At 41.8% G+C, this 12,117-nt stretch overlaps 2 protein-coding genes across 2 annotated transcripts in view; both read right to left on the reverse strand.

Annotated features, from left to right (window-relative positions):
• Positions 1-799: 799 nt before the first annotated feature.
• Positions 800-5,683, reverse strand: wdr55 (WD repeat domain 55). The gene is made up of 8 exons (XM_027027233.2): positions 5,603-5,683; positions 5,089-5,231; positions 4,384-4,484; positions 3,827-3,914; positions 3,436-3,615; positions 2,685-2,784; positions 1,944-2,113; positions 800-1,155 (listed from the first exon to the last, which is right to left on the reverse strand). Exons 1-8 carry the CDS (start codon positions 5,669-5,671, stop codon positions 816-818), a joined length of 1,191 nt encoding a protein of 396 aa, XP_026883034.2. The 5' UTR covers positions 5,672-5,683; the 3' UTR covers positions 800-815.
• A 2,605-nt stretch (positions 5,684-8,288) lies between these two features.
• chm (CHM Rab escort protein) overlaps positions 8,289-12,117 on the reverse strand; it is a 31,301-nt gene continuing 27,472 nt past the window's right edge. The window contains exons 14-15 of the mRNA XM_027027232.2: positions 9,917-10,074; positions 8,289-9,704 (exon numbers count right to left, since the gene is read on the reverse strand). Coding sequence (XP_026883033.1) covers positions 9,426-9,704; positions 9,917-10,074 — 437 coding nt within the window. The 3' untranslated portion in view covers positions 8,289-9,425. The remainder of the gene's footprint in view (positions 9,705-9,916; positions 10,075-12,117) is intronic.

Genomic DNA, 12,117 nt, shown 5'->3' on the forward strand with positions numbered 1-12,117 from the left:
TCGTATAAAGGGTTTGATAATTCTCTCAAGTTAAATAAATTGTAATAAACCATCGAAAACACATACATATGCAAAGCATGTTTCCCTCAACCCAGCAGCTAGATGGCTATGTTAGGATTTCACATTAAGCAAGGTTACATTCTCCCAACACCATGAACATTTTCACAATGTGAGTGCCCTGATCTGTTTGAGTTTACAATAACTTCTTATTTTTATATTCTTTTGTATTCAGCTGTTAGTTTTTACATGTCAAAACCTGTTTTGAAGTAATTTGCTCAGCTGCACTGAGCAAAATATTTGTGCTCATCAAAGCAAGTCAGTTTGAAGGTATTTATGATTGAACATTGATATTACTTTAAATTCAGATTATCTGAATAATTGAAAAAAATCAGTTATTTCAGAAAGTTTTTTTTAATAATACTGAAATCCATCTTCTCATAAATACTCCAACCTTCTGAAGTATCATGCAAAAATAGCAATTTTAACTTCACTAATTTAATTTCACTAGTTTAATCTCACAAATTTTACACAACACTGCATATAAACAATAGTTACATTTTTAATGGGCTACCTGTAACCCAAACTTGCCCAGTAGTGTCCATGTTCAATAGAACTCAATTCAGCTACCATTTTTATTCTTGGGTAAAAACCTTGACAGCACATAACAGCTTTTAAAACAGAAATGACAAATTATACAAACACAGTGCACACAGCAAGTAACTTCCTTCCACATCACACACAGGATACAGTGTGCATAATATAGAAGCAAGCAAGCAAACAAACAAACAAAAACCAGCAAGAACCCTTGGAGCTGTTCAGTCACTCCCACTGTCACCGTCACCCTCTTCGTCACTCTCCTCCTCCTCCTCCTCGCCGTTTGCTTCATTCGAGTCTAGCAGTCCAGAAAAAAAGTCCCCTCTTGTACCAAAGGCCTTACTGCTGAGGGCTTTCAGACGTCCATCTTTTTTCTTGCGCCGCCTGTAATCACTCACCCTCGTATTGGGGAGGCATGAAATGTCCCAGAACTTGATGAGCTGGTCATGAGCGGAGCTAGCAAGGAAGCGGCCGTCCTGAGACCGAGCAATCTCCTCAATTGGCTCGCCGGTGTGCTGGCCTACACTGCCAACCACCCGGTTGGGCAGGATGCTGATGACCCTATATGGGCGAGAAGCCACTGAAAAAAAAAATCCATATTCTAGAACATCTTTTAGCTGGTTAAGTAATTAATCACTGCAATCCCATTGTATACACAGGGTTGTCAGTTTATTAGGTTAACTGTTGAGGCCGCCAATTTATCAATGCATTTACCATATAAATGTAAATTAAAAGCATATGCCCTTTGGACAAAATCGGATCACTCAAAAATAGTGGACAACGTACACCAGGTAGAAGACCCTCAGCTGACTGAGAAAATAGAAGGTTTACCTACTGCAATCACTCAGTTGCTGACAGATTTCAGAAGTCTATGTTACTGAGGGGAGGGGAAGCTACTCTAACAATAAATTCCACAAAACAAAGTGAAATAACGAATGCATGAATTCAAAACAAAATTAGTGTGAGCATACCATTTAGACTAGTGAACCACTTACAGTTTTTGACTAAATTCATTTTATATTATTTTCAATTTCTATGACACACCTATACCTTAACTACATTTTGATGGGATACAGATGAACTAAAGTCTATTTCAAGTTGGAGTGAATAAAACATTTGTTTTTTAGGTTGTGCTGTGTCAGCCAACCAACGGAAAGGAAGAAAAGCACTACCCATCAAGGACGAAGCTTTCTGAAGTAAATTAGAAACACATGCGTTGAGATCCTGATTTCTGGGGCCACTGCATAGCAATGATACTAGGTTTAAATGCTTCAGTGAAGTTACAGATGTTTGGCTGTGTGCAGTATCGCTTTCACACACTCCGTTTGCAGCCCTATCTCTCCTCCTACCTGATGACCCCATCCATGGAGGCAGCACACAGCAGGCTGTCCGTCATGGGCACGATGCAGTCCACAGACTCTGCCTGCAGAGTGAAGCGGTCACTGGTGGCCCCGAATCCGTTCCAGTTGAAAATGTAGATTGTCCCGTTGCTGGAGCCGCAAACCACTTTCCGTCCCCGCTGGGAAAGCATAGTTAAGAGGAAGAATTAAGAGGCCTTGGCCATGTTGCTTCACTGATCCACTTTACGTGATGCTGCGCTGTCTGACAATGTGGCCTCTGGTACATTTCAAGCCCTTTCAGTGACTGTGTTGGTTGCGCTTGGTGTTAGCTATGGCACCAACATGAAGAACCTGACCCGGGTCAGGGTTTTTGCCATCCCTTCTCTTACTCATTTCCTCACAGGATTTATAGTGGGACTATTCATATCATTCTTTATACAACTGTAACTTTAAAAGTTATGTTTTATTTTGCATACATGTTATATGAAACATGGGATAGGAAGAAAGAATAGCAAACACGGTCTAAATCAATTATGGCCAAAAAAAACAAAACCAGAGCACTGATACATTAAATGACCAGTTATTACAAAATCCAGGACTGGATTTTAGATTCAAGGTCCAGATATAGAGAGCTCTGTCAAATAGCTTCATGCTATGATTATGATTTTTGAGTCAACATCATAGTTAAGCAAACACATTTTTGAGAAATTTTACTCAAAAGATCAAGTCTGGAAGACTTAAGTGTCTTACTTTCATAATTGAAACTGAAGTAAGATCCCCACTTTGGAACTCAGACAGCAGTTCGAATCTTCTCCTCTTTAAGTTGAACACACCCATAGTTCCATCACCACTAAAAAAAAAACCACATCAAAACACTCATTTATACTAAATCATTTTACCCTACCCTAAATAAATTGAAAAAACAGTGTTAGCCTCCATGTGCTTAAGCAGGCTTTGTGTTAAGTATAAGTTGAGTATTAGTAGCTGTGCACTACACCTACCTAAAAGTAGAGGTCTGCTTTGAACATAGTAGAGCTCAACTAGATGAAACTTGAAGGCAGCTAGAAAAGCACCAGCTCACTCTATAAAATCCAGCAGTGCTACTGAATTTTGCCCAAGCAGCAGATGCCCCCTAGACGTTAAGCAGTGCACTGCTTTGCCTCTTACATGGCAGGTCCTGCACTAACACATGTACTTGCTTGTAAACACACATCACCTAAGGCGGTCATCACCTGATATGCCTGTTCATGCTTGACACAGGATAAGGTGTGTTAAAAGAAGTCCTGAAAATGAAGGACCACTTTGGAAATCCAGTCATGCTAAATGATAACATGAGAAATTAACCGGGGCCAGTTAGTGTCTCACACATGAAAGGACTCGAAACTGAAATTCATTCTAAACTGCTTGCATGTTTCATGGGGTATTGAAATTGAACCAAGCAACAGGCTGCGGCAATGCGAACAGCCTCTTCGGGCTGAGCTGTTTGCGATCAGCTCACTACCTGGAGGTGAGCAGCGTCCTCTTGGCCAGGTCGACGGCCATGTCACTGATGTAGTCCTCGTGGTGTTTCAGGGACATGAACGCATTGCCCTTCCTCATGTCCCACATTTTCAGTGTGCCCTCATCATCTCCGGTGGCAAGCATATTCTCGTCAACCAGCAGCAAAGCATTGATGGGCTTGCTAAAGAGAAGAACAAAGCAAATTAGAAGAGCTCACTGACATATTCCTGTCAGATGAGAGGCTTGCGCAAAATAACTAATAAACATACAGATGAACTGAGATTAATATGTGGTTACAAACAAGCATTGCGCTATGTGGACTCGTGAAATTGAAATACACCTAATTTGGACCACTGCATCATACCACAAAGACTTAGCAAGTCAGGTGATACCTGTGAGCTTTTGGAATGCGCGTTTCAAGTTTTCCAGCCTCCACGTCCATGATGTGAACAGCCTTGTCTTTGGATACACTGAATAATTCTTGGGAAAGAAAATTTTATAGGAAAACAATAAGCAAAATACATAACTGAATACATGCTAACTTTTAAGAATGAATGTTACATAATGTTCATTAGATTGCAATGAACATAATATTCACTCTTTTATATGCAGTGATGGTCATAAAAGCAGATGTTAATGACAGTTCTAGTTCAAATGTCACATCATGCCCTAAAGCATCTCAAATGTCGAATGCCATTCTAGAACCAGACTTTAGCTCGTAGCTAAGGTTACTATGACAAACACAAACTGATAGACAAAACTCCCAATGTTTGCAGCTTCACAAATTTAGCACAATATAGCCACAGCAAAGATTCATGACCATCTGTTTGAGACATTAACTGCATTTCCCCATCAGTAAGCCAGTTAGTTTGTAATGCTGCACTTAGTGTGCACTTTGATTTGTTGATGCTAACATTATAAACAAATACTTTAGTAAATGCATACTGACTTCCTCCATCGCTTGAGAATGCAACCTTCCTGCAGGACTTTAAGTGATGCCCAGATGACCAGAGTTCCTTGTTCTCACCTTCAGTGCAAGAGTAGCTGTATCTGCAATGTAAAAATCAGCTTTTAGGTGACAGTGAAAGACTTCACTCATCTTTATCACTTTATGCCTCCAAAAATGGTTTTGCTTGGCAGGTCAATCATCATCATGCTTCATTAACACAGGAAATTAGCCCTGGCATCACCTGGAATCAATACTGTTTTACACAAAAGGTAGCTGTGGCACACAATTCTTTGTTAGAAAACAAGAGATGCGTGGCTCTTGATTCTGTTTAAGGGAAAGCCATCAGTAGGTGTGAATAGCATACTTCATTGTCAGGCAGTATCCATTAGCCATCAACATGCCATATAGCTATTGTGCAGAAGGATTTTAAGTGACACTGGAAAATTGTGGGAAGCCATACAAAAGTAAACAGTGAAAAGTTCTAACGTAATAACTGCTGTATTGAGTGCACTTAATCACTTTATCTTCTTGAATCTAGGGAACAGTTTAATGCAACAAGCCTAGGTAACTGAAAAGAAAAAAAAAGTGTATTGGGTTTATTATCCATAACACTGTCCACATATCTGATGTCCTATTGGAGAAGCATCGACCCCTCCTCAGCAATATCTGTGACAAAAAAAGCGCAAAAAAATAAATAAAACGTACAAATATATATCTCCGTCAATGTCCCCAGCAGCGAGAATGTCCTCTTTAGGATGGAACGCCAGTGTATTAACGATGGCCTCTTGTTTAATGTCCTCTGGAGTCTCTCTGATCTTTGGTGGTTGAGGTTCGTCCTCTATCTCCTCCTAACGTGAAACAGAAAATCAGTGAACATGCTGTGATCCAAAATACCTATAACTACCTAGGCTAGCTAAGCATCTACAAATTACTATTCACGGCTACATCTCATGCTAGTCTTGGGTTTACGACAAAATAAAGGACAAAACTAACAGCCATCTATGCAATACTTTCCAGCGCAAAATTCATTCTCACTCCAAGAACCTGTCCTAAACTGTTACTTTGCTAGCTAGCCTGGTGGCTACCAAACGTTAGCATACTATTCAGAAATTAAAGTTGTTAACCTAGCAATTTTGGATGCTGCTAAAGCTAATACAAATGTATTTCAGCGTTGTCAGATAAGTAAGAATGATGAGCATAAACACTGATAAGAACCTACATTCTCTTCTACAACGCTGAAAGTTTCTTCTTCGGGAGAAGGTCCACGCTCTAACTCGGCCGTCGCCATCTTGTTTGTAGGCTAACCAGTTTATTTCCAGGTTAAAGGTCTGCGATGACGATTTGGCCAAACGTGCAAACTAAAAATTGCTCTGCAAGTGAAGTCAACTTCAGTAGTATGAAGATTTAGTTTATATGCTGTATTTTACAATTTTCTTGTGGCAAACATAGGAAATCTTAGAATAAATCTAAGAGCATAAACTATCTGTGATTCAACTGATATGCCACTAGATGTCATTACTTACACATACATGGTGCGATTATAGGCGCCCATTCGCTAAAATATACTACGTTAGCTTTTTCGGTAATGATTAGAAATTCTGCCCTTACAGCATTATACCTTGTTTCATGTCAGGAATACAACTCTGACTGGCTACTTTGTAATAAAGACATTCCATATTGAATGTGGCCTTTTCTGTTATGTAAAGTTTTTAAATGTTAATGTCCGACTCTGGGGATGTTTCTAGGTATATGTTTATACATTCATACCTTACGATAATCTTCGAGGGCATAATCATGTACCGTCAGGAACAGTGACGGGCATTTGTTTCTAGAGCAGGTCTATAACGCTCTCTCCTTAGATTAACACTGATCACCATATGCACAATTTCATTTAAAGGATCCCCAAACTAAGTCACTGAAATCTGAAAACAAGTATTACTTAGTAGCTTATTCTGTCATTACTGTTAATTTGTAATGAAATTACTTTGAAGGTTTTCACGATAGCTGTCCGTCTAAGTGACACGCCACTCGCGACAACATAGTCAAAATATTTTTGAGCAATTTCTTCATTTGTGCATTTTAGGGTCAAGATAAAAATCACATATCAAACCCCATTTTTTACGAACACTAAAATTAGAATGATAAAAAATGTTTCAGAGTACATTTCAAGACGGCAGATTGCAGTCTTTAATAGAATCTCTGAGATCCTTCTACAGACTCCCTGGGTTTCAAAATATTACTGAAATGCTTCATCCCTCGTTCTGTAAAGAAAAATGAGCCCTCATTACTTCGATAAACAGAGCCTGTAAGCCTGTTGACAGACCTAGTTATTACTCCTGTGAAAAGGCTAGTTATTTGATACGACAGTTCCCAGCACAGTTTGGCATCCCGGTCAGTTCCTAGCCAATTTAAGTCACACACGTGTCATTTAATACGAACTGAATGACAATGGCCAAAACATTGCCAAGATATACAGATATTTAGATCATTGTTTCACATAAGTAAGAATTGTTTGCTTGCAGGTGTAAATTTTCGTGCCTGAGCCATGTTTAACCTCAAAAGTCACTGATTAATGCCTGCTTTTCATTTGTGGAATGAAAACTCATTGGGAATCAAACGACACACAGCCAAGAGCACCTCTGAGGTGCAAGACAGCTGTATGCCTGAATCCAGAATTCAGCAGGAAGCATTTTGCAACACCTCAGAGTGGATCCCAGAAGGTTTGTCTTGCTGAACGCATCCCATAGTGAGGGGAAGTGTGGGCCCCTGCTAGGTGTCTTGCCTGTGGCACTTTCTACCCTTTTACATTTGAATGTCAAGACTCCCCATGCAGAAAATTGATTCCCAATGATACTATTGAGCGGCTGGGTCACTCAAGAGAAGAAATATAATCTCGCTCAAATTTAAACAGAACAGTGAAGATAAACTATTTTCACGAAATTATGAAAATAGGACGCAAATTTAAGCATCACAAGCTCGTCGACAAGGTTTAACCACAAATAAGGCCTAAAGCTGCTACTTCTGACCTCGTCAATTTATAGACTCCAGTGAAATGAATTCTCAAACAAAGGCCACAGTGCATGCTACAGCACATTCAGTAGAACAGACACTGTAACCAATGGCACCAGGCCCAGTGCTGTAATGTGTGAAGAGAATCCTCCAGCAGTACAGCCACCAGCAAGCCCTCTGCTCCACCCACCAGACCCACATGCAGAGTGACTGGGCCACTGAACTGCGGCTAGGGGCTACTGCCACCAGAATTGAGCACAGCGCAGTCTGCCACTTCACTCAGGGCGCCTCTTCCCAGTGTCGGGGGAACGCTCTGTTCCGTCAATTTCCAGCCACCCAGTGTGCCTTCTCCGGGCCGGGACTAGCCGGGGCCATGTGTCGAGCCGTATTTTATTCCCCCCGCCGAACGGGTAAACACCCTCGGCAGAGCCCCCTATCAAATTCCCGCGGAACAAAAGACAGCGAGCGCTTGCGAGGGACGCCTTCGCCCTCACAGCCATAATGAGCCATCTGTTCAGCCGTGGCAGCGCAAACCAAATGTCATCAAACTGTGCTCTCCCTCTCTCTTTCCCCTTTTCCCTCCCTCTCTCCTTCTCCCTCTGCCTCTCTCCCACTTTTCACCTCAGCATCATTGCAGGTAAACAGCTCATGTTCAGATACCGAGAGAGACCCTCAGTAATGTTCAATCTGCAGCAAACAGCTGCGGCGTCACACTTTGCACTGGAGCCTGGCCTACTGGAAATACGTCTTCCACGGTTCTTGGACTGGGCTGCAGTGTTAACGTTGGTTTTGTACATTCACATATACATCTGCTGACATACAGGCAATATCAGGATGGTCGCGCGCACATGCTCACACACACACGTTCAACTGGGAAAATACATAAACTCCTCCTCCTGAGTTCAAATATTTAATGTTGGTAACCGCTTGCAAACAATAATTAACAGCATTTCATTTCAAAGCATACAATACATAAGGACAACAGAGGACGGCACTGATGGCACAGGAAAAAAAGAAGACCACAGCAGAATTATGAAATTAGTCAGAATTATGAAACAGGGTGTCCTTGGCAACTGTGTCTTCTAAGGCTTCATGAAAGACCCAAAATGGCAAAGGCTTCACAAAATTCCCTTGCAATACACCCTTCAAAATATTTAGGTTTGCTGGATTATCAGATACCTTGAACTGAAATGACTGCATCCTCCCAGTGAAATGTGTCCATGTCAACAGGCACCTTAGCTACATCCCAGTTCAACAGTACAAACTTGGATGAATTAAAGGAACTAAGTGAATTAAAGGTGTCGGAATAGCGACCATAACACTAAGGAGGTCACGAAATAATGCATTTTCAGGAGGAAAAAACAAGCCAAAACAATTCAAACTCATAAAACCAAATGCATTTAGAAATAAAAGGCCAATCAGTATTTAACCACTGATGTAACTTGTTTTTTGTTTTCTATTTTTCCACTGAAAGGAAACTGCAGGCTAGTATTATATTTGCATGCCAAGACCGATATGCTCAGAACCATAAGACCATAGTAAGGTTTTCAGGCACTGGCAGTTAGATTTGAATGAGCAAGACTATATAGAATTGGCCAATTCAGATGCATGTACACTCCCCTTTAAAAAACATGGATATAGCAATAGCAATTCCGTTGTGCACAGTGCGTGGAAATAGTGATCTTATTTTTCTTTTGCTTGATATTATTATGATTATTGTTATTAGTACTATTTCCAGGGCTTTTGCAGACAGTAAATGTAGGAGTGAAGAGCTGTATCTCCTTCACAGGCATTCAGAGGACAGGACATTGTCAGTCAGTGGCCATAAACCATCTTCTTGGAGGGTTATGTAACCACACAGTCTATTTCGACCCCAAATGTGTCTGATTCTTTTTTTTTCTGAAGTTATCTCAGGTCTTTTTAAGTATGGTTGGGACTAACCCCTGTGTGGATGAAGACACCTAGGGGGAAGGTTGGTGGCCACTGAGAGTAGGGGAGTGGTTTGAGGAATGGTCCTTAAGCAAGGGGAGGGGCTATTCCTCAGTGGGTGAGATCTGGACCTTAGATTCAGTGTTAGTTTCCGGGGCAACACTGTCTGTACTCTCTGCCGGTTCTGAGCTCTCTGAGCTTGGTTGCCCATTCTCCTGAGGCTGGCCCTCTCCCTCAGGTCCAGATCTCTCTGCATGATTGGTCTCCTCAAAGCTGGCCCCTTCTCCTGGTGCACCGTCACCATCGTATATAATGTCCTCAGGGTTTGGCGCTGGTGGACAGAACTCCTCATCTGGGAGGAGCTGATTAAACATAGATTCAGCCTACAAAAACAAAACACACACACACACATCATATAACAATCACACTAAAATGGAATACATTTTGGAGTTATGCAACCAAACAATAACTAATATTGAAAAAATGCCAAACAACAATAAATAAATAAATGAACAAAACTAAGAGAACATGTAATAATAATAATAATAATAATAATAATAGCTATCTGAACAATATTGCCCCCTTCTGGACCCACCAGCTTAATGGAGTAGTCGCAGCCCAGGCTGGCATCCGGGCCGGTGCAGACGTGGACGTTGCTGGGCAGACTGTAGCAGCTGCTGTCCAAGCCAGACGTGTCACGCATGTTGAAGTACATGACCCACAGCGCCAGAGGCTTCTCAGTCTCCTCAGACCCTGCACATGACACTGCCATTATCCCAGATGCTTGAGACACCGGGGAAACAGACGGCCAGTGTCACAGGAGCAAGACGAAAGCCAAGAACTCCAGTGAAGGAAATGAGAGGCAAAGATTAACAGAATGTTAACTTTGGGGTTTTTCCTCAAGCTGCTAAACACATTTGGCCACATCTAGGATCTTGTGAGCTTGGCTCAGCTTCCCAACGCAAAGGCTCTTTTGCACTACCTGCTAAAAATAAATGTGCTCTGACACTCTTCCCAATATCAGGAACATTACAGCTATGCTTGCTTTTATCTTATTAAGATTAGTACAAGATGATAGAGGGGAAAAAACACTTTAAGAGAGCAAGCCTTTTCTAGTTTGTCTCACCCCTACCCCCCAAAGTTGATATAACCAGGTAGACCATCTGGACAAAAAGGCAAATCCCCCATCAACAAACTGTCTCTCTTCTCGCTCTCTTTCATCACGTGCCATATAAGAATCTGTTATTGAAGTGCTAAACAGCTCTGTGCCACACAGGTCAGCTCTGGGAGGGGCCTGCAGCTGCTTCACCTGGAGAAAATGCCATTGGACGTTGCTGCACCGACACTGCTGTAGTCAAACTCAAGCATCTTATAAACCTGCAAAATCATCCTCATTTCACAGACACACATCAGCAAAAGGTAACATCACAAACCCCTTTTTCTTTTGATAATATAGTGCGATAAGGAGTAGTTACAGCACTACCAGGCACAACACTTAAAGCACTCTAGTCCGTCACCAAGTTTGATGGCATCTTGGGCCAGGGTTGGCTATAGGGATACAGTCAAACTTAAGAAGTGGGTGTGTGTGTGTGCGTGTGTGTGTGGTGTGTGCATGTGTCTTATTGGAAGTGTAAAGCTGTCAGTTGGTATCATTACCCTTTAAGTACACGAGCTTCCCTCCGCCCCCCAAAGAAAAAAATGAAGTGGGAAAAGAAAGGCTAGGAAAAAGTAGGGAGAAAGGAGGTGTCAGTCTGAAATGTCAGCACGGTCATTACCCAAATGTCACACAATTATGACGCGTGTTCCTTTTCCTGCCCGGAGTGGCTCAGTGATTTGCTTAATTTGGAAAGGGTTTTAGGGGTGGGGGGAGAGGTGTGGCAACATCAATGTTTAACGCCACTTCAAAAAGACCACCCGACCCTAAAAAAAAGGAAAAAAAGCTGCACAACCAAAATGGTCTCTCAAAACTCACATTTTCGGTACACAACTGGGCTGTGTGACCTTTTCACAAACGTTCCCCATCTGTAACCTCTTCCTGTCTAAAACAGCATCGAAGTATGAACAATGTATGGCTTTGTCCTAATGTGTACAATGTACTGCTTTGATGCTAATGTGAATCTACCCCCCCCCCCACCAAGTATGCAGAGTAGTAGCTCAAATCACATTGGATATGCTACACACTCACACGTGTGCATGCATGCACACCCACACACATACAGATGTGAAAAACATCAGATTAACATACACCATGGTTCCAGGTGGGCCTAACACATGCCTACAACTTTGCACATCCAAAATCACAGCCACCTCTAACACATTCTGGCATCCCACGTAAACAGAAACACACACAGAACAAAAGGCGGCAGATTGCTGTTCAGTTTATGGCACTCTGACTAAACTGCACGCTTTACACTGAGAAAGCAAGAAGAATCTTGGAATCATAGAAGATTGTTGGAATCACAAAGTATGTGAATTGAAAAGACGGAATCAGAAACATCCTATTTGGAGGGTAGACCAGTCACCATGTGTATTACAGACACCATGGAATTAGCAGAGTACCTGATTTCTTCTACTTGACCCCGCTCAGAGCCCCAAGAGCTTGAAAAGACCTCCCTACAAATGTAGTAGACACCCTCCCATACACACTCTCTATAGGAATGAATGAGGATCTGTCGCCTAGGTGACTTTGTGTCTTTGACCTGTTCTGGCCCACCGCTCCCCTTATCTAGTGATTCATCCTCAAGACCTCTGCCAGTATTTGTTCTGACATTTTAATTAAAATACTACTACCTCATT

Source organism: Electrophorus electricus, chromosome 6 (genome assembly GCF_013358815.1).
Source record: "Electrophorus electricus isolate fEleEle1 chromosome 6, fEleEle1.pri, whole genome shotgun sequence".
Classification (NCBI taxonomy): Eukaryota; Metazoa; Chordata; class Actinopteri; order Gymnotiformes; family Gymnotidae; genus Electrophorus; species Electrophorus electricus.

Bases quoted from the DNA above. Each gene is read 5' to 3' on its own strand.
- wdr55 (XM_027027233.2), bottom strand. From the start codon at position 5,671: ATGGCGACGGCCGAGTTAGAGCGTGGACCTTCTCCCGAAGAAGAAACT. The intron at 5,232-5,602 runs GTAGGTTCTTAT...GTTTCACGTTAG, and splicing joins TCAGCGTTGTAGAAGAGAAT to GAGGAGATAGAGGACGAACC. The intron at 2,114-2,684 runs GTAAGACACTTA...ATGCTTTCCCAG, and splicing joins CTTCAGTTTCAATTATGAAA to CGGGGACGGAAAGTGGTTTG.